This window comes from Buteo buteo, chromosome 23 (assembly GCF_964188355.1).
Source record: "Buteo buteo chromosome 23, bButBut1.hap1.1, whole genome shotgun sequence".
In the NCBI taxonomy this organism is placed as follows: Eukaryota; Metazoa; Chordata; class Aves; order Accipitriformes; family Accipitridae; genus Buteo; species Buteo buteo.
Window position 1 is genome coordinate 17,159,487 of NC_134193.1, and position 26,985 is coordinate 17,186,471.

Consider the following 26,985-nt stretch of genomic DNA (forward strand, 5'->3'; position numbering starts at 1 on the left):
CAGTTTGTTTATTGGCAAATAAGTGCTGAAAACCATGAGCCCTACATACACCGGTGCTCAGTGCCCTGTTACATTAGAGTGGTCACAATACCAATGGGGAAAGTGCAAAAGATAATAAACAAGCAAAGTTAGTTCTGACATACCGAGGGGAAGGTTATGAACAGAGAGCTTGGTGCAGGTGAGTTTCTCTTCCATCCGTCTTGAGTGGAAAACTAGTTACACAGCAGCAGAAGTCCTTTAGGCGAGCTCTAGCTAAAAAGCTCATTATAGGGTTAAAAGGCATACACACCTGAGCACTCCCTTTGAGCTAAACCACCACATACATCAAGGGGCAGCCTGGATTGTTTAGTGTGTGTATGGCCAAGAATAGTTCATTGTTGGAGATAACAGCAAGTGTGACTACCCCTTACTGTACTAGGATGCACCAAGTCTGTTCACTGCTGAGATGGGAGGGGAAGCATTAGGTTAATCTGTGATCTAGGGTGAAAATAAAATCAGGCTAAAACATGCCTGGAACAGACACACTGAAAGAAAAGCCTGGACAATTAACACAGGGAGCAAAGCTTGTAAAAAAGGCTTGTAAACTCTTTGCAGTCCCAAGAGCAGTTTCTCAGAGGAAATGCAAGCAAGATGCATGGTCCCTTGCACTGAGGTTTGATTTTTGACATACAGGCCCTATGTTATTAGGTCAGTCTTCACAAAGAAATTTCCTTCCAGCTTCAGAGGACAGTTTTAGACTGAAGCCATCAGGCACCATGACAGTAAGCATGGCTCTTGGAAAGCCTTGCATTACTGTTCTCCCACAGGTGAGCAAGGTGGATGGGTTTTAACAGGCTTTTAATTCTTAAATTCAGCTTCCTTGCCTTAAGAGCTAGGACAGGTCAGAGGGTTTTGCGTGGGACACTTCCCCACTGGAATGCTTGATGGTTTGACTTAGCAGTAGAATTGCCTGAAGAAGAGAGAGGACAGGAGGGGCAGACGGGCACTAACCCACACCAGACACAAGGGAAGTATAACTTAAACTCCATGAGCAGCTGCTGAGGGAGACAGCTTGCTGGCCCTGGGAAAGCCACTGTGATAAACAAGGCTAGGGTAGGGTAGGAAAAAAGTAATCAAGGAATCTTGCACCATCAAGACTAACCTCCAAGCAGGCTGCACTGGTAGTTAAGGAATTCAGTCTTGGGTGCCATCAGCCCTTTCCCAAAACCTTCCTGCAACAGTTTTACCACTTCTTTCCCACAATTCCTGTATTAGCAATGGAGTGTCAACCCTGAAGAGAGCAATGGTCTCGGATGAAGAAATCCGCATTAGAAGTGCCAGGAGATGAGGGGTGCATTCTGCTTGTACATTCTTCTTCCTGGAGAAAATTAACTTAACAGTTCCAAGTAAGTGACAGGAACTTTCCCTTTCTGGTTCCCTCTTTCCCCTATGAGCCAGTCTGGATCCATGCCTGGCAGGCTGTACACAGTGATCATCTGGGGAGAGAAGATGGCATTAGTCAGAGCCCAGAAGTTCAGACAGGTATTGAAAGAACAATAATTCCTGAAGTTCATTTAGCAGGCATCTGTGGCCTTTCCCCAGAGCTATCTGCAGCTTTAATAAAAGAGCTACAGAAATCTGCCCAGTGATGTCCCTGTTGCCTTTTCATTCTCCAAACTGACTTAAGGTATTTTTGCATACAGAGTAGCATGATATTGCCATGTCATCCCTTCTGAATACAAAAGTTCAGTCCAGTGAACAAAAGAGTTTGCAACTTGCTGAATTTCCTTTTTTCTCAGCATGATTAGACCAGGCCTCCAGCCAGTAGCTTATCCCATTGCTCTCAGATAAGGTAGCTATATTTGCAGGTCACAGTGAAGACACTAAGTATTGGGGTATTTTGTTAGCTGAGTACAATTAGACTCTAATAGGAATAGAAGAGTTATTGGGGTGGTGTTCTTAAACAGCAAATGGCCACAAGCACAAGCTTACTGCAACTCAGTGGTTGCTAGTGTCAAGGAAAAGACTCTATGAGTAGTTCCATAAAACAGGGCTTTTGAGCCAGGAAAAGTAACCAAGACGTTGCTGAGCATGCAATGTGCTGCTAGGCAGTTATAGCAAAATTCAATGCAAAGGAAAGCTACCAACCTCATCTGCAAGAAGTGCCAGCTCAGTGCTGTCAGCTGCTTCATAATCATAGAGGACTCTGGCCTTCCGTGTCCCACTGGCAGGAGGCTTGACTTCATTTGGGTTGAGTACACTCTCTGCCACGGTATTAGGCACCCCAACAATCGTGGGCACAACTGGAATAGTAGGCACAGCAGGGAGTGTGGCAGCAGCAACAGCTGGAGGAGAGGTAGCAGCTGGGGGAGATGTGGACTCGGCATTGCCTACGAATGTGCCTGAAAATCTGACAGAGGATAAAAAAAAAGCAGAGTTCAGTATGTCTGTAGTATGAGGAAGCAAGAAAGAGCTCTTTTGTTCAGTAATTACACTGCAGAGATGATGCTCAAGAGTTCTAGCTAACAACTGTAACATATTTACACTGCCCTTCAAGTGGGGAAATGCACTCAGTTCTCAGGTGCTGAGACTATGCAACAGGTAGTATTTGTCTGCTTATTTTGATTCCAGTGTCCTGATACAGGGCTGGTACCTAACTTGCAGAGTACAAGACTGAAGCGTGGCACCAGAGAGGGGTCTGGGCAGGTGCTATTCTTGGCTCTGCAGCTGTTTTACTGGGTCCATTGTGCTGTGTCCTTGCCCTGCTCTCACGTGGCCAGTGTTACCTGTTTAGTCTGCTAGTTCTTCAGGAGAAGGACACTCATTGTTGCTGTTAAACTGGATAACCACAACTGGAGGCTGCCAGGCTTTCTGGGCTCTCTAGACAGAGGCAGCTCAAGCCTCATTTATCTGTAGATACCCGCCTCTGCACTAAGGGAGTGCAGCTCAGGCCCTTGCAGCGAGTCTGCAGAGACTCCAGAGTGTGGCTGAGTCAGAGAGCTGTTAAAGCTAGTTGTGTGCAACATCTTACTTACATTTCTCCTTTGGAGCTGCAAGCATGGAAAAGAATGGAACAGGAGTAGTGAGTGACCATGTAGAGGCAACAGCCCCTCCTGGGTCAGGCCACCGCGCTGATGTGACAGGTAACAGACAAAACAGCCCTGCCTGTGCCCACGGGATGTGCAGCCAGCAGCACAGAATTAGTTACTGCTGCAGCTGAGCACACTCAGGCTCGCTGCTTGGCAACAGGAATTTGTCTCCCATATGATTTGGCTAATCTAGAGGAAGAATGTTCAAACTCTCATAGCCATCGTGCTTTGAGATGAACGCATAAAACCCAGATGAATCCAATGGCAAAGCCTGCTCTAAATGCACTGCCATCGGGATTGGTCACCATTCTGTAAGCTCAGAAGCTCTGTCAGAGCTTGGAGGGGGCTTTAAAACTTCTCCCCAACATTATGATGTGGGATGGGGAAGGAGGCCTGAGCTAGGGGTAACCAGATGAGGGAGTAGTAAAAGAAGTCTCTTTTCTCACCTGCCCAGTTGCTTCTGCAGGTCCAGCATGTATTGGTAACACTGAGCGTAGTAGTTGGTCTGAGACTCCACAAACTCATGGAGACAGCGAAGATGATTCACCTGGAGGGAGAAGGACCATAAGATGGTCTGTGAGTTTGGGTGCCAGGCGCAGGAACCCTCTTGCTGCAGCTACTTCCTACCCCAAGGGAAGCAGACTTGTGCAGGCCAGCATTTAAAAGGGTTACTTGGTTGGCTTGAATGCACTAATTTGTTAAGTTTGGGAATGCTGCATAGGCCCAAGGGTGATCTCAGAGAGAAGGCTGCTTGGGGCACTCCAGCCATGCCCATGTGGCTAGCCCACAGCTCTAGTTTTTCTCTGGCTTAGAAACATTTTGAGGACTGCAGAACTGCAGATGCCACAGTGGCACTGCTTGTGCATGGTTCACTATGTTTTTACTTTGAGCGTTCCAGGTCTTATGAGGCTGCTGTAGGATCCAAATTTATGACCTCTTCTACCTCTACTCCCAATGCAGGATTCCATCATCCTCTTGGCATTCTTCTAGAAAGGAGCCAAGAATCTGTGTAGTCCCTGGCACCCCCCCATTTACCTAGGAAGACTCACATGTGTGCTGCTGATCCCCTCCAGCAGGAGACGTGTCACCTCTGCCTGTCGATCAAACTCAGTCTGTGTGAGTCGCAGCTCGTGTTCTGCCTGCAAAACAGGACAGGGTGTTCAAGACAGCACAAGGCAAGGACCCCTATTCTGCCTCTTCCAGGGAGAGGCAACACCCACCTCCTCCACCAGCATGCCCCTTTGGCACCGAGACAAGTGTGCTGCTGGCTCAGTAGGATCCACGTGCACCTGTGACACTGAACATCAGGCACAAGACACCCTGGGTTAGGATCCCAGAGGCCTCTGGCTGTATTTCAGCTTGATCCTACATTGGATCATTGCAGGTCATGGAATGGCAGCTCAAGACTGATGCATCAAGCTAGGAAGCTCCTAATCCCACAAGACTAGAACATTAAGATGGAGAGGCTTTGTTAATCCTGAGGTATGTGGAAAGCCAGTCCCATGGCAGCACTTGTCATTTCAACTCCCTCTTTCTAAGCCTAAGGTGTAGGAATGTGACTGCCTCCCTAAGTTTCTCTCCAGCAGTGCAACTTCTGCCAGTATCCTTTTTATCATCACAGAACAAAGGCTGAGACCACAAGAGCATTTACCAAATTGATGTTACTAACTAAATCTCTCTGCAATGGAGATGAACACCCCAATCCAACCTCTACCCAAGGCTCTCCTTTGAAGCTACTTACTTATTTTGAGCTAGGAGGAATTAAACAACAGTTAATAGAAGGAACTATGCAGCAGACATTGGGAATTCAAAGACAGACTGATACTGGAGACCCCCTTTACCAAAGAGACAGAACATATCTCCCGCACCAGCAAACAGCATATTTACACTCGGGCAGTTTAGCAGTACCAGAAAACCCAGGTGGATCCTTGCAAAGAAAGAGCTCCAGAAGTGTTGGAGCAGTCAGGTGCTCTGGTGCCTGCTCTCCCTTCCCACTGCCAGACGGAAAGAGGTGACAGGCACATTTGTTCTCTCTAGCATGCATTATTCCTTAATACCACTCAGAACATGCCAGTTCCCTCTTGGAATGTGCTGTGACTGATAGCACAGAAGAGTGATGTCCACTCAGCTTCAGTTTACTGGAAGGAGTATGGGTTCTGTGTTCTTTTCCCCTTCTCCAGGAGGGTACAGCGATCGGAGGGCTGCCTGCCTTGGTGCAGTGGTTCCTGCATGGCCCCAGTCCTGGGAGAGAGCTCCTTTTGCTGCTTTGGAAATGCCCTGATCATTCTGGCACCGGAGTGACTTGTCTGGAATTGACCCCAGAGGGCTAATCCCAGACAGGCTGATAATCTCAGAGCAGAGGCCACATCACTGGTGTTTGAGCCAGGTCTCACCAGAGGAGAGCCAGCTTTCTCAGCAGGGCAAGCTAGAGGAGCTGCTGCGGGCCATTACATCTCTCATCTGGTAACAGCACTACCAGTACTGTTGTACAGCTAGGCTAGAACAAAGAAATGCTTTGACTGTCTTCTAATCAGATTTGTCTATTTTAAGCTACAACTGATCTATTTTCTTGCATCCTCTGTATGAAAGGGATTATTTAAAGGAGAAGGGGGAATGTTACAAGAAATACCAGTGCAATGCCTTACTAAACACCAAGAGATTCTTGCTTCAGTGAGCCGAGCAGAGGCTTCAGTAGCAGCAGAGCTATTTGAAACTTGTGACAGGCAGACCCAGCTCCATTTGGCACTGCCTGGGATTTGACCCACTGCCTTTCCCCGCTAGCTCCGAGCAGTTGCAGGATGTAGTTTCCTATAAAGCCAGCACCAGACTGTGACCTGGAAGATCCCTTCCAGTCTTGTGCTTCTCCAAGATGCAGAGAGCTTTGAAGTTTACTGACATACTTTGGTCTATCCAACTAGGATAGACAAACAGAGCCTTGCATACTTAGAGGTGACTGTGGTCAGCTTATTTGTTTGAGGGACTGAAGGGTTTAAAGTACAGGATGAGCTGGTTCAAAAACAGCCAGTCTGCTCTGATGATGCATTTAGAATAAGGCAGTAAGAGGTTGCTATCATGCACAGCATGCAGGAATGTGCCATTCTACCACCTTGCAGTTCAGGCTTCAGGCTAACGTCTGCTGGGGGTGTTTGAGGTATGAAAGGCAATGGGATCCCAGAAGGTGTCTCTGGAAGCTCCATACCATGCTAGAGCTCCACAGAGAGCTCACCCTGGTCTCTAGTCCACTAGAAGCCCTCCATCCATCTTCACGGACAAGCCACGCTCCCCTTGTGGAGCCCAGAAAATAAACAAGATCTGGGACTTTGCCTCCATGGATCCACTCAGAAGGGGAAGTGCATCTCACCCAGACAGAATCAACCCCACAATAGGCTCCAAACCTCCCACCCTGCCCTCCTGACAGAGCTGTTCCCTCCAGCAGCTGGAGCTGTTCATGGGGAAATCCTCTGTCCTTGCTTCAGCTCTGCTTATAGCTCCTCTTCAGACCCCAGAACAAGGAGGCAAAGGGGCTACTAGAGGCTACTGCATAGCACATGCAAAATTGGAGCAGGCAGGGCCTTTGCCACAGGAGCAGAGCTGAATCACATCACAGTGCATCACCTCTGCTCCTGCGACACCAGTGCAGCGTTCTCAGAGTTGCCTTTTATCACATACAAACGCACGCCTGGTTTGCCTAGGAAGTCTCTCACACCAGGTACAGCCAACTGGCCCACGAGGCAGGCTCTTCCCAAGCTGCTGTCAGAGTCACACTGAACCACAGAGCTGCAGGATCAGGACCGGGGCTGACAACAGCAACATCCCACTGATCCTCCCCTGCGTGTGTGCAGGCACACCAGCAGGAAGGAGTCCACAGCACCCCCGCCCCCCTGAACACCGCCAGCACTCCCAGAAGGTTTGAGCACAATTTCAGCTGGATACTTACTTTTTCCACCTCGTCGCTCCAAAGCTGTAGCGGCCACAGAGCAACAGGAAAGGAGATCAGTGTTGGAGACATCGAGAAGCACTTGGCATTAACACCAATTGGCAAGGGCACTCCGTGGACACAACAGGCCAGCTCCAGGGACAAGCTAGCCCTTCACCCAGCAGCAGCTGCCAGACTGGTGCCCCTTCCCCTCATTCCTGCACCCCTGAGCTCAGTTTCACAATAGAAGAGCAAGTCCATGCCACCAGAGCCAGCAGCACTCCAGCTCTGCTCCCTGCCAGGGCTGTTACAGCAACTGCATTCAATGGGCTCCAGGAAGAAAGCAATTAAGCAGCAGAGTTCTCTGAACAGCAAGGGTTACTTTACTGAAGCCTACAGAGGCTGATGTTGAAGGACAGCCCTTCTTTTAGGATTGTGGGGTGGCAAGTGAGCTGCTGGAGCCCATGAATAGGGCCTGGGAGCTGCCATGAGCTCAAGCCAGACAGAGGCCAATGTTTCTCACCTACTGGTCTAGAGAGCTCAGGTTAACGGGATCATAATCCAGCCAATCTGTGCTACCAACAGGCACATTTAGCTACAGCAAGGAGGAAGCAATGGCTGGATGCTGCCTTTGAGCCAGGCAAAACAGCACGCTACTCCTTCCTGCTCTCCTCACCCACAGGGGCATGATCGGGGCAGCACAACACTGCCAGCTGCTTGCTGGGATCTGGCTCCAGGACATGAAACAATTGGCAACGTAAGTCACACACAGCAATGGGAAAGGGAGGGAAGAGGTAGAAAAACACATTGATCCTTCCCAGAGGTCCTTGGCTTGGCCTTTCATCAGCAGACTACTACTCCCTCAGCCCTCGCAACATGAAGAGGAATCATCCTGGATCAACTGGGAGCACACCAGCCTGCCAACAACACCCCACATCAGTGGAGCCAAGGGAGAGATGAGGACCTTAGCTTCACCCTCCGATGTCACCTTTGCAGGTTAGGGAAGTTCACCATAGCATGGCTGAATTTGCACTGCAGGCACCTAGGAGCCCTGTGCTGGAATCTGTGGTGTCAGAGGGAGAACACACTCAGTTTAGACCCAGGATCTCCCAACTGAGCCTTGTTGAGGTTTGCTCACCAGCAACTGCCCTCAGGTGGGCTGTGGTAGCCCCAAGTGCAGAAACAACTTCACCAGCCAATATAAGGAGCACCTGCAGGAGCTACCTGCACCAGTGAAGGGCTGAAGGAGGAAGGTGTTGTGCCAGGCTCCTTGGCTTTCTGCCGGCTCCTGTTCTGGCTTCCACCCCCTGGCCTGCAGCTCAGCTCCTGTTCCATGGTACACAGCCTGATTGGCATCTCTTCTTACTTCTGCAGAGTTATTGTAGCTGGTTCCCTTACCATCACAGGCTGTCCCTGTGCAGTGCTCAGTGCACTGCAGCTGGGTGTCTCCTCTGACCTTTAGGTGGATGTTTTGTTACTGTAAATCAGAAACTGGTTCAAACAAGGCTTGCAGAATTCCAGCCATGTGTGGGGACATAAGCCCCCTTCCCTTCTCAGTCTAAGAGCTCCTACTCTGGAAGGCAGATGGTGGGAAGAGCCTCGTAGGCAGCTGAGAAGCAGGCCCCAGCCTGAACTGCTGCTCTGGCACAAGACCTCTCGTGGCAGACCCTCATGTTTTTGGAGCAAGGTTTACTATAGGGGCAATGGGAAGCTCTCTGGCCACAGGTCTTCCTACTTAGATGCTGTAGACAGTACTGAAACCATTTCAGGCCCAGTTGATCATTGTAGTACTCAGTGAATTCATAGCCAGATCTGTTTCTCTTCTGTTGGCCTTGCTGTGCAACCTCCAGCTCTGACCCTATGGTGCTCTGGGGCAGTCCAGCTTTGCCCAGATCTATCCCTGGGCTAAGGCACTATGTGGCTCTAGTCAGAAGCATTTCAGACAGCTCAGGGGGCAGAAAAGGCCATGATCTGCACCTGTCTTCCTCCACCCCAGCTCAAGCCAGAGGAACCCTCTTTAAGGCACTCAATATGTTTTTCTTGGAATCATTCCTAAGAGTACAGCACGTGACAAGGGGCAGGGTCTGAGAGAAAGGGATATTTAGGCTTACGCAGCCCATGTACACCTTCTTACACAAAACCAAAAGGTCAGTGTGGGAGAGAGGAGAAATGGCTCCTCAGCCTCCAACTCATACAAAACAAGGGAGGTGCTTGTCTCCAGATGGATCTAATTCCATCTAAGCCCTCCCTGTTATAGAAGGGGGGAAAAAATAAAAGCACCTTGTTATCCACCTCTCAAAAAAGCAACAACATAAATTTAGAATCCAAATCGGAGCCCTGCTGAGAGCGTATGGTCGAGGAGAGAGCTGACCTGTTTGCTCACCTGTAAGACAAAGTTGTTACCTGGGCATAAGCAATCCCTCACTCCAGAAAGGAGCAGAGCTCAACAGCAAGGTGAGCAGCAGCCACTGCTCTATATTGTCACTACGCACTAAGGATAAAGTAGCATAAGGACTCTGGAAGAAAAGCAGAGCAACAGTATGAAGAGCTCCTACCTTGCTGCAGTGCCTGACCCTTTGGAATGAATGCTGGGATTAGAGAGCTTGTTGCAAAGCAGTCCTGCCTGCACAGAGCTGGGCAGCAGTCTGGGCTCAGCCCATATTTTGTTAGAGATGCCAATTGTTATTCAAGTCACCCCTGCTAGTGCAGCTGGACTTGAGGTGGCACTTCAACCACCAATTGCAACCTCTGAAACAGATAGTTTTGGAAGCCACAAGGACCACTGCTGGCTAGGCCGGTGGGTTTCCTACAGGTGCCCCTGGTAGAAGGCCCTGCTGTGCAACCATCAAACATGATTAAGTGATCAAGGTCAGTGCTGGCTGCTTACCTAGAGCAAGTCTGTCTTCTAGAGCCCTGCTCTAACTGTCTGATATAATCATTGCTGCTGTCAGAGCTTCTCTAGCAGAGCTCTGAAGAGGGACCACTGAACTAGGCAGAGATGTGCCAGGGTAGACACGGGTGGTCTAAAAAAAACCCCAAATCTACTTCTCCTGTCATGTTACTGTACTTGGTATCTGCTCCCCAGAACAGCTTTGCAATACAGCAAAAGCAGATCAGCTTGCAGTTTGGTGATGACTAGACATGTTCAACTGAACATTTGGGCACTCTGCAAGATGCTAATGCATATTATACAAATCCTTGCCTTCAGGTCTGCTTTAGAAAGCCTCAGGGAATGATCAGGAAACCCTGGTCTGATCACAGCTATTCAGAGGCAGGGAAAGCCCAGTTTCTCTCCTTTGATTCTTAGAGCTCAGCTTTAGTCCATTATTGTGCTGTCCTTGGAACAGACTTTTCCAAGGGAGAAGCTGGAGCCACAGGCTCACTGCTAGTTGCTGCACGAGGAGAGATGGAAACTGAGCAATTGCTACAGCATCACCAGTATCGGCTTCTTCCTAAGGCGTCTCATCATGGGCCTGTCACCTGTGGAAATAGTTTTCTAGCTATTCTGCAAAGCTATTTCTGATCCCAGCATCACTCTCCAAGAAGGTCAGGACAGATCCCCCTGGGAACTAACACTGATGCTATCAGCTTGGACATACCTCTTTCTCCAAATGGGATGGGTTTCCCATTAATCAAATCCAACTTGTTTCCACGATGTTTTTTGTTTGCTAGAAGGTTGGGCTGTCCTTTTTCATATCTACAGATCCCACTCCCAAATTACTCTACTAACAGGCATCAGTGTTGTTCTGAATGCTATTTAGGAAGCAAGATGATCAGTTTTCAACATTTTAACGAGAAATGTGACATTGTGCAACGGGGAGCCGTGAACACAGCACAGAAAGTCAATCGCTTGACCACAACCACTCAGTGCAACACAGTAGAGATGCAAGGGGCTAGTGACCCACCCTCAGCACATCTGACTGCATAACAGCTGCCAAAAGACTGGCCCCAAGATGAAAGGAAAAAAATGACCTCTATTTGCAGAATAGACAAGCCTGCACTGTCAGCCTACTGCATTATTGACACGATGGGTGGCAGAGTGATTCCTCCACCTTTGCTTCTCTTGACCAGTGACAAAGCCTCTGAGCACTGATACCACAGTACTGATCAGGCAGTCATGCATGTGACATTGCCAATGTACAGCTGGAACCATCCAGAAAGGCTAACCTTTGAGGTTTTTTCCTTTCAATTGCTCCACTAGCAATAAAAAAGTCAGAAGATTCCCACTAGAAATGTGGAAAAGGATTGGCAGAGAAACTGTAAAGCAAACCAAGCAGCATAAGTGCCAGACCCTAACCATGCACCCCTAATAGGGGTGATCTGCATCCTTAAGGTTGAGTCAGAGGAACCCTGGGCAGCCCATGTCACATTAAAATGTTGAAAACAGCAGAGCACTAGGCCTGAGTTTAAGTCAGGTGGAGAGAGGGGCAGGAAAAGGTTGGAGAGGCAACATCTAGGAGGAGGCAATCTTACCGCTGATGCGCTGGCGGAGAGAACGTAATTACGAGGTCTAGTCTCCTGAAAGTCAGGCACAGCCTAGTGGGGGGAATAGAGTTTCATGTACAAGTCACGCAGAAGAGTCGATAAGAGTCAGTCGGACAATGGATGGAAGAAGGGACTAGTGGTTTTTTTTTTCCTGTCTGTGCTGGGAGCTTAGTTCCAATTCTTATGGGACGGCAGGAAGGAGGTCTCCCAACAGTCTGGGCAGTGGCGCATGGAAGCTCTCCCCAGGTGGAAGCCAGGCTTGTGCAAGAGGAGGTGGACTGGCTCATGCAGTCACTCTGGTACTTGAACAGCAGATATTTCTACTGTTAGAAACTCTGCCTATACTTACAGCTATCCGCTCATACAGCAACCAGTTGGAGTGGAGATGAGACAGCACAATCTCAAATTCATTTCCCATTCCCTTGCAGCCAGCAGGTTGCTCATGTCACGTTGGCTCAGTCCAGTGGGCAGGACCTTCTTTCCCCTTGCTTCCCACTTACAGTCCTAGAAGTGTCCCTGTACAGGGCCTTGTCATTAAAGTGGGCATGTTTACTAGCATCAGAGCACCCTTTCCACTGTGCCTTTTGAAGAAACACATCTACTTGTTCTTACTCTCACCAAGCCTCTGGGCATGTTTCCTCCTAACAGACTCAGATCTGCTATAGTAAGGGGCATGGCTTAGCCAAAGCAGATCTAATCCAAAGCCTTGCTGTTGCCAAAGGCAGTGTATGAGTTTTCATCCCAGAGGTCAGAAAACCTCCAAGCCATCTTCTCCATAGCTAAACCTCTGCCCTGGGGCAGGAAGACTTAAGCACTGGATATTTTTCTTATTAGGAATACAAGGGATCCAGTCCATCCCCACACCTGTGCGGGCTCCCTAACCATCACATAACATGGTCTCTCTATTCAGCTAAGCTAAGACTCCTAGGACAGCCTTTGGCTGTAGCATCACCCAAACAGATAAGCCAACAAGCTAGCTTACATCAGGACCATCATGCTGGTGCGATGAATCAGGGTATCCTCCTGGTCAGCTTTTACTGCGCAGTGGGTTGGTGTGCAAGGCTGGCACACAATCCAGCTGTAACCCAGCTACGTTGTTAATCCTCTCAGGCCCCACATTTCCTCTCCCAGGTCCAGGTTAATCTCTTTGCATCTCACCCAGATCTACTTATACACATGCTGACCCGATTTGCTGAGCCCCGAGCAGGCTGCTGGAATGAGTGACCAGTGTGTAGAAGAGCAGTCAGGCAGTCCCAACATGAGATTTTTTTTTAAACCATCTAGGAGTTTTGGGGATGGCTAGAGGAAGGAATAAGGAGGAGTGATTCCTATTACAAGTCAAACCTGAATATAGGGAGAAAAGTGCACCAGTGAGATTTGAGACCAGGACAGCAATAAGGCTTGACTCCTCCCTGTGAGGAGAAGATATGTTTCAAAGAAATAGCTTCTTATGCTTTTTTTTTTTTAAAAAAAAAAAAAAAAAAGATCAAGAGCAACTGAAGAAACCTCTCCTCCCATTCCCTGGTCTCCAGGGAGTCCCAAAACTAGTCATAGCACATGGGATGAAAGAGGCAAGCTGCTCTTGCACTCCTATGCATGGAAAAGTTGTATTTGCAAGCAGTGGTCAAAAGGGACCCCCCTCCCTCCCCTTTCTGCTCTTGTAATGGGAAAAAACAGCAGAGCCCTGGAGCCTGGAGGACAGAACAGCACCACAACCAGATAAACCTGCCTGTCATTGTCTCTGGGCTGCCTCCCTTTCAGGAGAGGGACTTGCCACCCAACCTGACCTCCTCCTGCCTATGGCTGGAGGAGCCTGAGTGGGTCTTTACAGGAGCCCCTGCCTCTCTTGAGCACTGCTTGCAAGCAGCTTCGATGGAACTGAGTGCATGCTCCAGAGGGGCTACAGGCACCCGACAGACGCTCCCATCTTTCTGGAGCACCTTCCCCAGGCAGCCACAGCCCTGACCACGCTCAGCACATGCTCCAGGGCCAGTCCCAATGGGACAAGGGAGATATGAATTTTCATTTAAAATGGGAAAGAGACAATGAGAGGTGTTAAAGAAAAAAAATCACAGCACTGTTAGCACAGTCAATACTCACATCTCCCTCACACTGAGCAAATTACAAAGAAACAAAACAAAAAGGTTAGTAAACAAAACAGCATCAACAGGAAGGACAAAGCACAATGTCTGAGGGAAATGCACAAGCCCAGATACTCGAACAGCAGCTCACAGGTCTGGGCAGCAGCACACTTGGAGGGTCAGTCACGAGACAGAAGCTGTAGAAACACAAGTTTGCACTACAGAGGGGAAGAGCAGCAAGAGAGTGGTGAGCTGGGAGAGGTGCGATACTTTAGGCCAGCTTGGATGGAGAGGTGTGACACAGGACTCCAGGCATGTTATAGGGAACATTGTGGTTTAATGATGAGTTAACATGCCTAGAGCAGAGGCAGCAGTTCTCACCCCCATACTGGGAGCTTCCACTTGTGCCTTGTCCTTCAGTAGTCAGTGAGGTGCCCTGAGGCCAGGGACCCCACCTGGGGGTGGGTGGGTGCTAGCTTAAAGCTAAACTGGGTAAGAGATGGGTGCCCACAACAACAGCTGAGGTTGCTCTTCTGTTGTGTGATCTCTGTTTCAAAGAAGCAGAGTGGCTGAAACATGGCTTGGGGTGAACACCCTGGAAAGCCTGGACTGGCTCTGCATCCTGCCAGGGGCACCCCAGCCCTGCAGTTCCAGTAGGAAACCAAGTTTCTCTTTTCCAGCTACAAGGAATTCCCTCACCCAAGGGTCTGTGTGCAGGCGAGTGGGCTTGGGATCACTTCACATAGGAAGCAAGGTAAAGAGGGTGGAAAGGGAAGAAGCACAGGAGGTATCTGAATTCCTGCTCTGATTTGAGCTTAAGATAAAGCAGTGGCCACCACTTCCCACTGAGACTGGGGGCACTGTCCCCTTCAGAAGGGGAATCAAAGATCCCTAAAGTTACCTTCAGTGGACCTGGGTGACCTGACTGATGAGAGGAGGCTTTTTTAAAAAGGCAGCTATCACTTTTGTTAACCCAAAGCTTTGTTCAGGGCTTTCCCACGTAGGCCTGAGCACTTCTGTTAGACCTGCTGAGGGAGGCCACTGAGCTTAGCACAGCTTCCCCATATGGCATGGATGCAGTCAGAGCTGGAGAAAAGGGAAAACACCTGGGAACTGGCCACCCAGGGAGCTGCAAGGCCAGAAGCCCAGCTGAGCAGATGGCTAGAAAACAGGCTCATGGCAGGGCTCCTAGGCTGGCATCCCAGAGACTGACTGACAATGATTGCTGCCTATTCTGATTGCACACGTTTGCTAGTTGAGCTCCTGGCCCCAGGCTAGAAGCAGAACTTGGCAAGTCCTTGTGCCAACAGCCAGAGCGCTATAGGATGGCAATCTGCTTCAACAAGGCCCTCCAAGGGAACCTATCAGTGCCCAGCTACACCATCTCTGCCTCCTGCTACACCGCCTCTGCCTAGGGAGAGCCCAGCTCCAGGAGCTGCCTCAGGCTCAGGGAGCACCTTGAGCTGACAGGCCTTGTCAGCCTCAGACAAGCACTTTAAAGTGCTTATCCCCATTGTTCAGGGCTGCAGACACTGACGCTGCCTGACTTAACAGTCCCTTCTGCACTGCTCTGACCTAGGACCTTTGCTAGTTTACTTGCCGTGATTTCCCCAAAGCCAGAGGGCAAGACTAGCCTGTAACTAGACAGCACCATGAATTAAGTGAATAGAGAGGCTGAAGGAAGGACCTGTTGGTAGCCAGTCTGACCCCAGCCACTCCTTACAGGCTCCTGCAGCACTCCTGCCTGGGGAAGACCGAGTTAGCAAAATCCTAACTAGTCAGAAAGCCTGGGACAGCTGCAGAGCCCCAGCATGCTCTTCCTTTGCACACCTCCCAGCTCAGCTCTCTCTTGACTTGCTTTGAGATCCCCAGGGAAACTTAGCAAGTCCTCAGAAGACACAGCCTGTTAGTTACTAGCACAAATCATCCAGGAACCACTACCAGTCAGGAGGCAGGAGCCTGGGTCAAGTACAAGTTTCCAGACTCTGGAAGCTCAGAACTATTTATTTCAGCAGCTCCCCCAAGGGAGGACATCTCAGGAACAGGCACATGGCTCCTGCTCCCAGTTCCCTTGCATACCAGATGAGGAATTCCCCCACCCATGCCTGCCAGAGCCAGGACATAGTAGGGCAGCCTAATTTTTGTCCATGTGAGCCAAGCCCTGGGGCCAGAAGGACAGAGAGGCAAACATGGGAAAAAAGTTACCGCTGCTTTTGCCTCGGCAGCTTTGGCTTTCTTCAACCTGGCTTTGCAGGCATCCAGATCCAGGCGGCGGTTCTGCAGGATCCTTCGCTCTTTCTGGAAGGGACAGAAAATGGGTAAGAGCAGACTGCTTAGGAGCTGTTGGGGACAAGCTACCAGCAAGGAATCAAACCCATTTCCTTATCAAAAAATGCTAGGGAGAAAGAAGCAGTTGATATGTTCATCTCATTAGCAAGAGTTTTGGGCCTGGCTGCCAGGCATACAGGCTAACCTTCTGCAAACAGGTCAGCCTACGGGTGGGTGGTGCCCACTAAGCTGCAGGAGTCAGGAAAGGAGTTACCTTCCTCATGCACATCAACTGGCAATCCTTCCCTGCCAGAGAGGGAACCCTGAGCAGATCTAGGATTGGTACTCCCCTATCTTTACATTCTTTGAGGGGAGAGGTATGGAGTCCTCCGTTCTCATAGGGAAGGAAAATGAGTTCTTCCAGCACTGTTTCCCTCTCGTCCCACCCTTCTTATCTTCAGTGATGTGACAAACTTCCCCTTCGCTGCTACCATACTTACAGATATGGTTCGCCAATCCCCTTCCAGGAAGTTGCGCAGTGGGGTCAGGAAGTTGATTGAGGCAGAGTGGATGAAGTCCCGTTCTGCTGCACCTAAGCGCCTTTGAGTCTCTCCAACTTTTATCAAGGTCTTCCCTGCAATAACAGGAGCCTTCAACTCCAGAAGAAACCAATTAGCATTGTGTTGGCTTCAGCCAACTTGCCCAGAGCTACCATGCTCCAGTGTTGGGGGACAAAAGCACAGTGTACTCTGCCTGGGCAAAGTGACCATACCCATACCACACCAGCTTCAGTCCTAACTACAGTTTGCTTTTAGCTTGAGGCCTCTTCTCAGCTGCTCCCAGTGCAGCTTTGATCTTATCTATCTGCTGAGGCACTTACTCTACTTATGTCCTTTTACTGCTACACCTGCTTGCACAGAATGATCTTTGTCTCATAAAACAGAGACACAGGAACAGAGCAGCAAATTAAAAAGCACCAGAGCAGAAAAAAAATGAGTTGATTAGGCAGCACTGGCTATAGATGCAGTTATAGCTGTTCTGCCTGTAACAGGACTCACTATTGAACAACTATTGATTTGGAGAGCAGTAACAAAGCTCATGGCAGAGGCAAGGACAGCTGGAAGTTAAGGCTATGCTTCTGTGCAGGTCTGCTCCTTAAAGAAGCCCAAAATTCCACCACGAAGGGGCAACTTAGGATTTAAGAGCAGAAAGATGCTCTGCGTGGTTGGGAAGGGGCCTGTTGAGGCTTGTAGCCAAGCACCAACCTTCCCAAGTCTGTTTTCTTATTCTCTTTCTGCTGAAAAAGATTTCCACCCTCCACTTGCAGGACACAGTTAAAGGATGGTTCTCCTGTTCAGAGTCTAGAGAAAGTCTGTGCAACTAGACACCACCTTAGACCAACAATATGCTCTAACTGGACAAAGCTAAAGCCATTCACTGCAACTCTGTTCAGGCTAGTTTAGAAAGCCACAGAAATAGCACAGAACAGTTTGTGTACTGTAACTAGTTCCACTAGCTACCCTGGATCCATGTGTCTATTTCTTCTCTAGCTCTGCCAGACTTGATGACTATTAGGAATGGAAGGACCCCTGCCCCTTTTCTCCCACAACATGAAGCATGCTTTGCTGTGGAGTAAGACTTGGCTTCCTACTCCAGATGTAGTGTTTACTTCTGTGCTAGAGAAGATTCTTCTCTGGCAACAGTTTTGACATGCTAATAGGCAGGTTGCCACAGGGGGAGCAGGCTACCCTGCCCCCTTCGAGAGGCATGCTGCAGAAGTCTTAACCCAAAACCATAGTGGGGATACTCTCTTTAGGAAGGGGTAGATTCCCAGGGCTTTTTAATTAGCCAGGCTGACTTACCATAAGGTGTCCCTGGCCCAAAGTCGTTAGCTGCTTCTGTCATGTACTGTGCCAGCAGCTCCCCATTGGTGACCCGGGAAGGCACCTTCCGGTCAAGCTTCTCATAGAGGAATTCTTCTACTCTGGCACCTGGAATGAGGATACCACCAGTGTTACGGGATGGAGGATGAAGGAGGGGCCCTTGGAACTGGCATTCAGGGCAGCCCACCCCATGCAGGCCTCAATAATGCATTGGATAGCAAGCACCAGGAGAAGGTGTCCCCTCCCTGATCCTCAGGAGCACTGCCAGGCTGTGTAGGGCAGCAGCCAGTCATATCTCAGCTACATAGGGAAGGAAGAACAGGCCCTGCAAAGACATGTTTCCTCCAACCACCACAAACTCAATGCAACAGGGCTGTCTGCCAGAGGGCATGTCTTTTTACACTCAGCTGCAAGTGATATTTGACCTTCAAGCATTAGAGGAAGCTGGACTTACTAGGGTTTGGCTGTAGCAGAACTTCAGTCTGGCGCAAGATTTTCTCTGTCCAGTTCTTTGTGCAGTCTGCCCTGGCCAGAAGGTTTTCAAAGTGGGCATCTAGTTCAGTCTTCTCAGCCTGGCCCAACTTTTCTTCAGTAAACTGCAGGAAGGAGGTAGTCATTAGAAGGTCCGTTCTACTAAAGCAAAATTACAGTGTGCTACAGGTCTATTAAGAGACACTGAGGCTTCTTCTGTCTCATGCATTTATCTTAGAGTAGAGCTAAAAAGCCTTCAACGTGTCATTTTTTTGTTCCCAGGCATCTTTCAGGGGAAGAGGGCAAATTTTTGCCCAAGAGTAGAACGAGCCTTCAGCTAAAAATAGAGTCCAGGTTTGAAAGGTGTTCCAGAATAAGTAACTTTTAATACGGTCTGGTACAAAAATACTCTAGTTGTGAGGAATCTATTTAAATGTGCACACAGCTTGCAGTACTTCATGCAGGAAAGCAACAGGCATCCTTCCGGTGAGGCAAGGTGCCAACTCCCTTCACCTCCTCCAAACCAACTCTATGTCCTGCAAACCCAGTGGGATCAGAAATGCCACTACCACCTCACAAGTCAGGCTTTCGTCTCATCTTATTAGACAAGCATGTACACAACATCGGTTTTGCTACAGGGCTTGTGAGTGCCCTCTGACAGCCATCAGACTGACAGCATCTGAGCAAGCACTGCCTCCCAGCTCACCTCCTGCTTTGCTGGCAGTGAGCTGCCAACTGAGCATCTGAGGTTTAAGGAGGCTCAAACTCAGGATTTAAATAAAAATGGTTCCAGCAAGTGACTCTTCCTCTAGGACACACTCTGAAGCAGGGTGTTGAGAGAAACATAATGGTGTCCGAGTTCTCTCAGGACTCAGATTCATATTGGCAATGGACTCTCCTTCCCTCTGTGATTCCTTTTAAGTTTAAAATTAGCAGCAGGGAAAAGCAGGCTGTGCAAGTCTTCAGTGTTTTCATACTGGGCAGTGACATCTGACAAGCAAGGTTTGTCAGTCTGGAAGTATAGTGTCCAATGGCCTGGATACCCCCTATTGCTTCTGTGGGGGATTTCTGAGAGAACAGCCCATTCCCTCTCATCCCATCCCCATTTTCCACTTGCTTCTCTCAGTGAAGTTGGCCAACTTCAGTGTATTTTTTAAGCACAATTTCCTGCTCTTGATGGAACCAGCATCTTGTTGGATCGTACTAAAAGATCCCTTTAGACAGCTATGCCACTTAGGATCCTACAGAGGTTGCAGCTGTCCTTTTAGACCTTGTTGCTGGCCTCTGGTGCCACTGTTGAGTTATCAGGACGTGGTACTGTACAATACCTGATACGGTCAGGTGCCAAGAGATTAAAGCCTAGCTAAAACTCTTAGATGAAATACAACTCCTGTCTGATCTGCCACTTGTACCTTCTCCTCTCCCCTCCCCTATCCCTAGCTCTAGGTGGGCCAAGATGCCCTCTTCATGGGGTCTTGGTCTAGTGTCTGCTGCCCCTCCTGAAAGGCCTTCTGGCAAGCTCTGTTCCTGTGGCTCCCCAACAGCCCCAGCTGCATTCACATCCAGTACAGTGCTGGGAACAAAGTGAGATAAGGAGCAAGCCCAGAACCAGCACGTGAGGCAGGCAAACAGCCTTTAGGAGTCCTGTTACCAGCCCTGCACAAATGTTACTAGATGTCAGAGATAGATAAGCTCTACAGGTATGTTTACACAGTGACCTGTTTGGGCAAGACTGGAGCTAGAGCCAGTGAACTGCTTTGCCAGATGTCGGTGGTGACAGATACTCAACTACAAGGACAGTCACACTCCCTCCCGCAGCTCAGTGAGGACAGAGTCATTGCAGCCATCCATAACCAGGGATTGCTTCACCCGTCTCTTCCTCAGCACCGGTAGTCCCTGGTTACTGGCACTTATTTTCAGCTCAGTCTTGCCATGGTCCCCTGGCTATTGCTGGACATGGCTAAAAGCAGATTCAAGGTGAGAGGGTGTTTGTATTGCTTTGTACCTAACGTCTATGATTGTCTTTAGGGGACACACACGACTATCAGACATGCGTGAGCGGCTGAGGCTCTCTTCCTCTGTCACTGTTGGAAGCCCAGGGCTGTTTTCAGACTCTGCCAGGCTGGGCTGAGTCACTGCCATGCAGCAAACTGGGGCTTCCCAGGTATTTGGCACCAATTCGAGTCATCTGTTTAAGAGCTTTCTTAAACAAGCCAAGACTCTTTGATGCAAGCATAACAGTCTCTCTCGCCCCCCTTTCCCAGACAGTTTTTTTGAGATCTCATCTCACTTTCAAGTCCAGCTCTTCTTCCTGCAGTTTAGACTCATCCTGCACCAGCATCTGCCCTGGAGCTGTCAAGCCTAAACCCAGTTTCTTATTAGCTGAATTTAGTCAGCTTCTTACAGCATTTCTGCAGAGTCAGATCACTGCTGAAGCCCTCCAGCATCTCCACAGTGCTACTGCCAGCCTCTTAAATCACTCCAGCTCTGGGGTCCTTTGCTATATTCACAAGCAGCATCTCCAGGCATCACTGTCATTTGCAGCTGTTTTCTGTAACCCACCCCTTCGCCTGCTGCAGTGGAATAACATGGGTCATTTGCACAGGACTTTGCCAGGGAGCAGCCAGGACTCAAACTCAGTTCTTGTCTCAAGCCAGGCACTAAAGCTGTCTGTCTTGCAGGAGGGCTGAGGACAGGCACCATGACCACGGCAAGCCTGGGGGCTATGCCAGAATGGGAGGATGGGCAGGAATCTTAGTCACAGCCTGTGGCTCCAAAGGGTCAGGCAGGAAAACAATCTCTTATTCAGGCTTTCTTTCAGCACTGGAAAGCACAGCATGAACGTCATGAAGTGGGTGCAAGTGCATGGGAAGCTGTAACTCACATGCTGTGAGACTGTTACCCTATTTGCACTTAATTCCCTTAGTGTCTCCCTCACCCCTGTCCCAGAAGTCAGCTATGCTGCCAAGTCCAGAGCCAGGCACAGCCTCGGGGCAGTTAGTACCATTTCATTGCAGGTTTCTGCAGAGGGTGCTCTTTTTCCTCCCCTGCAGCACACTTCTACCTCTTTTTCTGTGCATGGGGAGTCACTGATCCAGCTCAGCTTGACCTCTAACATGACTTTTTAGATGGGTCAGAGAACTCATTTGACTTCACACCACTACTGGGACTGTGCCATCAGGTGCAGGGGAGAGCAGGACCACCTCTTGCAGGAGCAGCTTGCAGTGAGATCTTATGAAGCTTCTCATGAAAGCACAGCCAGCGAAGGAGATTAGAGGTAAGTTACACCACCTTATCCTATGAGCTGGTTCTTTTTCTTGTCTGGTGCAAGTGGAGATCTGAGCTTTCAGGTGGCAACAGGTCTCAGATGCTGATCTGCTCTTAACTGGCTACCCAAGTCAGTGTCCCCAGTGAAAAGCAAGGTAGAACAACAGCAGTTTATGAAGTCTGGCTACTTGAGTACTTCAGGCAGAACTCTCCCATAAAGGATTTCTGTTTCTAGGAATTTGTTTTCATAACACTTACAGAAATTTCATTATTTTTCCTTCCCATTGAACAGACATAAGATTTCACTGTGAGGCCAAGAGATGCAGGAGAACAGATGAGCTGATCATACACTCATGCCTCCTGACTGTAAAAAGACAGATTAAAAATATTTTGTGTCTTGCTGCTCCTGGACTAGAGGTATTGCTGCCTTCTGCAGCACCAAATACTCCAGACTGCCACAAATGGGAAGGTTATTTGGTTTTATCAAGTTGACCTCCAGGCTTGGTGTATATCCACCTGGGATGGAGTCAGGGTGGGCTGAGCGCATGCAGTTGCAATGCCTGGGAACCTTAAGCTCCTCCATCCTGCTGTGGTAGAACTACTCCCATTTGTTTTCTAGAAAACCTGATGGTTAGATCAACAGTCCTGCCCTGAACCAATTCCAGGATCTGCATCCTGGGATCACGTGCCAGGTGACAGTGCTGAGAGCCTCCACTGATGCAGGAAGCATCCCTGCAGCTGACCCAGCTGAGCACCACTCCCATCTTTGTGCAGGGAAGCTGATGAGGTGATTAATAATGCAGGGCAGCCTTTTGTCAAGTGCCACTCTCACTCTCCAGGAAGAGGAGAGTCGTGCTGCATTCCAGGGCATCAATAATTCAGCCAAAGGTTGGGTTTCCTCTGGGAGGCTTGGCTGGCCAGCAGGAACGCTAGATGCATTATCAGGGCCCCTGTGGGCAAACAGGCTGACAGATCAGGAGAGCAGCACTTGGGTGACAGGCCCAAAAGAAGCAAGACCGTGCTGGATTGCAGATAGGGCAGCTGTCTGCATTCACAGCTTGGGGGAAAAAAAAATCCCCTTTCCCCAAGAGAGTCGGTAGAGACCCTGCTGGGATGTCAGGAGGGCAAGCAAGTAGAGCTGAGCTGGATGGGTCCCTCTGCACTACAGCTACAATACCCAAAAAGGCAGTGCCTACAGCCCTAGAGACTAAAGGCCATCAAGGTTAGGCTTTAAAAAAGCACATGCATCGTTTTCTTTGCTGAAAGCATTAGCACCTTACTCGCCTAAAAGAGACGGCAATAAAATCCCAGTGCTCCCACTGAGTTATGCCAATGCTACAGCTGTTTCGCACAATGCAGCTTGAGTTGACTTGTGTCTCTTCCAGGCTTTTGTGATTTTTTCCATCCCTCTCCCCTCCAGCTGGCCCAGGCCTGTATGCTGTGAGCTCTGACAGGGTAGCTGCAGCCCCCTTGCAGAGGATCTGGTGGCAGAGTTAAGGTCCTTGTACCACTTGCAGGGTGCCCAGTTCTTCCAACTAGATATTACTTATGACTTTCCACCTTAAATCACAGATCAAGCTAGGGCCAGGAGTCTTAAACTAGGAATAGTCTCCTGCACCTGCCAGCAGATTTGGGCCATTAGATTTTCTGAAGCCTCTGAACAGCTCAAAATGCCCAGGTTGTGGAAACATTTGCTTTTTTGGTGATCAGAGGCATGACAGAATCAGTTGAGGCAAATCTACCTCCCACCTTGTACAGGGTTGCATTAGGAAAGAAGCTATAGCCACTCAGTCAGCATCTAAAAACTACCTGAATTTCAGTGGCTCTGGACCAGATACAGAGTGTTTCAAGTATTTGGTCACCAGGAGTCAGGAAAGCTAGGCTGTGAGCCAAGTGAAATGGTGCTAGAGGACAGAAGGAAGCCATTAACAGGACAGCTTGGTTAACTCATGAGCAAGGCATTTAAGAGGAAAAAATACTGCCCTTGTAAATTCATAGGCATGTTTCAAAGGGAAACATGCTCTGGCCCATACCTCTTGCCTTCAAAACCCTTTTCTTAAGTCACCTCCTGTTCTCTTGACTTTTAAGGTGTCCAGCAACCAAGGTATCAACCCCAGTAAGTTCAGCAAGCAGCAGGTCTATTTTATCTATTAAAGATAAAAGTCCATTTTATCACCACAGTTCAGGGAGATGGGGGAGTCTGTCTTTCTTCAGGAGCTTCAAGATAGAGTAAGTCAACCTCTAGCTGCTGGTAGTAATTACATTAGCAGTGGGATAAGCACCCAAAAGCTGTACGCACGCTTGGGCAATTTCACCCAGAGCCAGTTTACATCAGAACTGACAAAAGACAGACACATACAATTATTTCCAGACAACCCTGAGAGAGCCTGGCTTGCAGCCTGTCTAGAACAGAGACATCCAATGTGTTACCTTTGAAAGGAGAGATGCCAGTTCTGTAGGGAACCTGGAGCTGTTCACATAGTTTGGGATCAAACCCACTTACTGATAACTGGAAGGTGCAGCTGATCAAAGAGAAAGATCTTATACTTCTTCAGTAAAGATGAAGAGAATGACCTGTTTGAAGTCTGTCTGCAGGTGTTAGGGGCTATGTGATGCATCCCCTCTGAGGATACTAACTCGATGGCTGCGACCAGTGGTGCAATCCCCAAGCAAGATGCTGAATCCTACAAGAGTTCTATATCCTTGCAGCTGACCAAGCCTAGAAGCTTGTTCCCCACTCCCTGGGTAGCAGAGCTGACCACCACCTTCTCACCCCAACTTCTACCATCTGCTTTGCTTTTCTGAAGGAGGTCATAAGAGATGCCATGAAGTCCACAGGACACTGAGTGGTCAGGGAGCCACATACACAAGCCTAGTAAGATAGTTACTGCTTATACAGCTTTGGGGAGATACTAATCACCTGCTTCCTCACAGTCACCTCTGTCCTGCTCCTGCTTGAGATGAGTACAGGATTTATCCACCCAGGAGCACATAAGCCTGTCAAGCTGCCTAGCTTCTCCTCTGGTAGAAGTCCTGCTAGCTGGTGCCTGAGCTAGGAAGAGCCATGTAAAGGCAGCAGTGGGGTTTTGGGTTGTTTTTCGGTTTTGTTTGTTTGGGTTTTTTGGGTGTTTTTTTTTGTTTGTTTGTTTTTTTTCTCTCATGAGAGAGGTCCTAGTCCAAAATCCTCCATCCAGCACCTACATTAGGTTGTATTTGACAAGTTTCAAACCAGGACTGCTCCTGCCCTAAGCCTCAGAGAAGCCAGCCCAGAGATGGCATGCTGACCATGCTCTGTCTCCTTTCCCCCTCGCTAAGCAATGCTACAGCCCTTCTTTGAGTTAAGAAGCATGTTGGCCAGACAGCAATAGCTAATGCTGTCTGAGTGGCACAGCACATAATGGCCAGTCCATTTATCTCCCAGTCATTGCAGTTCCAGTAAAACATCACTTTGTTAAATGCCTGGAGCCAAAGAAAGCATCTCCAATGCTATAGAAAACCAAGCTTATTCTAGGCAGGTCCTATTCCCCTCCTAGATCTGCTGTGCTAGAGTGCTACAAACCCAATCCTTACTGCCAACAGCAGATCTCAACTGTCATTTGTGGCTCTTGGTGGAGATAGGGCAGTGCTCACCCACACTAGCAGCAGGACTCTGTGGGGACAGCCCAAATAGGCCTAATTCCCTCAGCAATTACATCTCAGAAAGTGGTTTTCAGCCTCAGTGATCCATTTCCTTCCAGTCTCCCCTCCTTACACAAACACTTGCACGCTGTCTACAAGTACCAGTGCCCATTTTGTTTCAAGAAATTACTATTGTAATTAGGCATATGAATATTCATATACAGGATTATGTGGAGTAGGTGTAGCAGGCAGAAGCCACTATTTATAAATGCCTCCTTGCTCTAGAATCACTGTGTGCAGACACTGTTCCCATGCCTGTCTCCTTCCTACGCCTTGAAGCTGAAAACCACTTATCAGAGACTTACAATAAGGCTTCTAAACACAAGATTTCTTTACAGCATTTCTTCCTTTCTTCTGCTACCAAGGTCATTTGCATGAGAACAGCATCTTTAAGCTTTCCATCTGCTCCTTATTTTGCACCTGTAGTTAATATCTCCCTTTTTCATAACATATGACTCATTGGCACGGTTACAGGAGGTGATATCTGTTTACAGGAGACCAGTTCCTAAAAGAGCCAGAATTACTCCACTGCACAGAAGGCTTGGAACAAGACAGCACTGCTCTGTTTGTTTATCAACCCCCACACAATAGGTAGAACAAGAAGCCCAATCCCAGAGTCACCACCTGGACTTCACTTTTCAGGCAGGATCCCAATCAACTCCGACTTGTCTCTTTCCTCTCCTGCCCAGCCTAAAGCAGTTTTCCAGTTGTTACGTCCGAGAAGTGGACAGACTCAGAAGTCACACCTCACCACCTGCTGCACACTTTGCTCCTCAGGGGTAGCCACGTTTCTTCACGCCACAGCTCCAGGGAGTCACTGCATCCCCAGGCAGCTCCTGATCTCAAGTTTGTGAAGGACGGTCCCGATGCCACATTAGCCCACCGAGACACTGCTTGCTCAGTCTCAGCAGCTCCTTCCCATCACTTTTAAGAGTACCATGTTTTGTCAGGGCCTGGGAGCTACTGTTACCTGACCTCCTGAGGGACTGAGGTGCAGACCATCTGCAAGCCCATCTCTACCACATCTCCCTAGCAAGAGGGAAAGTTCCCCGATGGGTCTGGGCACAGCTAACTTAACAGCTGTTTGCAAGATAAGCTTTTCTTTAAGAACAACCATTAGGCAAGCAAAGTCCTCTCCACGCTCCTCTCTCCCGTGCCCCAATCAACATATTGGTTAGAAGCATCTCTGGGGCTGTTTGCCTTATTAACCTTTACCAGACCGTCTCACCACAGCAGCAGCACCAGGGTCTACCTTAGCTCCTGCTCGGGATCATTCAGCACCACTCGGAGCCCGCAGTGCCCGAAGGTGGCTGCTCCAGGGGCTGTGGCTCACTCAGGCAGCCCCATCCACCTCCAAAAAATCATTCTCCAGCCTCCCTCGGGCTGGCGGGGGGGGAAACCCACCCTGCCTCTGCCGTGGCCTCGAACCGCGGGTCCCGGGTTGCGGCACAGAACGCTCCGTGTCCGTGCGATGGGAGGGAGGGAGGCAGCGGGAAGACGCTACCGGGGGAAGGCCCGGCGGCCCAAGGGGAGCCCCGGCGGCGGGCAGGCCCGAGCCATTCCCCCCCCCCCCTCCGCCGCCTCAGGCGGGCGCCGTTACCACGGCGACGCGCTGCGGCCCAGCCCGCCTCACCTGCATGGCGCGGGAGAAGAAGACCCCCGCGTCCGACGCCAGCTTCTTCACGTTGAAGTCCATGGCAGCACCGGGAGCTGGAGCCGCCGCCGCGCCGCGCCCCCCCGCTGTCACCGCAGCCGCCGCGCCGCCCGCCCTTTATAGCGCCGATCGATGCCCTCCTCGAGCCGCGCCGCGGACTCTTAAAAGGGCTGTGGCTCACCGGTGGGGCCTCCCGGAGCAAAGCCAGCCGGGC

General features: G+C 49.5%; 1 protein-coding gene across 2 annotated transcripts; it reads right to left on the reverse strand.

Annotated features, from left to right (window-relative positions):
- SH3GLB2 (SH3 domain containing GRB2 like, endophilin B2) lies at positions 1-26,901 on the reverse strand. 2 transcript variants are annotated; one of them, XM_075055297.1, is made up of 11 exons: positions 26,751-26,901; positions 18,156-18,297; positions 17,681-17,809; positions 16,319-16,452; positions 15,756-15,848; positions 11,458-11,520; positions 7,006-7,029; positions 4,118-4,207; positions 3,515-3,615; positions 2,128-2,389; positions 1-1,475 (listed from the first exon to the last, which is right to left on the reverse strand). In XM_075055297.1, exons 1-11 carry the CDS (start codon positions 26,811-26,813, stop codon positions 1,368-1,370), a joined length of 1,209 nt encoding a protein of 402 aa, XP_074911398.1. In that variant the 5' UTR covers positions 26,814-26,901; the 3' UTR covers positions 1-1,367. The 2 variants fall into 2 exon arrangements, with proteins under 2 accessions (XP_074911398.1, XP_074911399.1); XM_075055298.1 differs by lacking the exons at positions 7,006-7,029; positions 11,458-11,520.
- Positions 26,902-26,985: the final 84 nt, after the last annotated feature.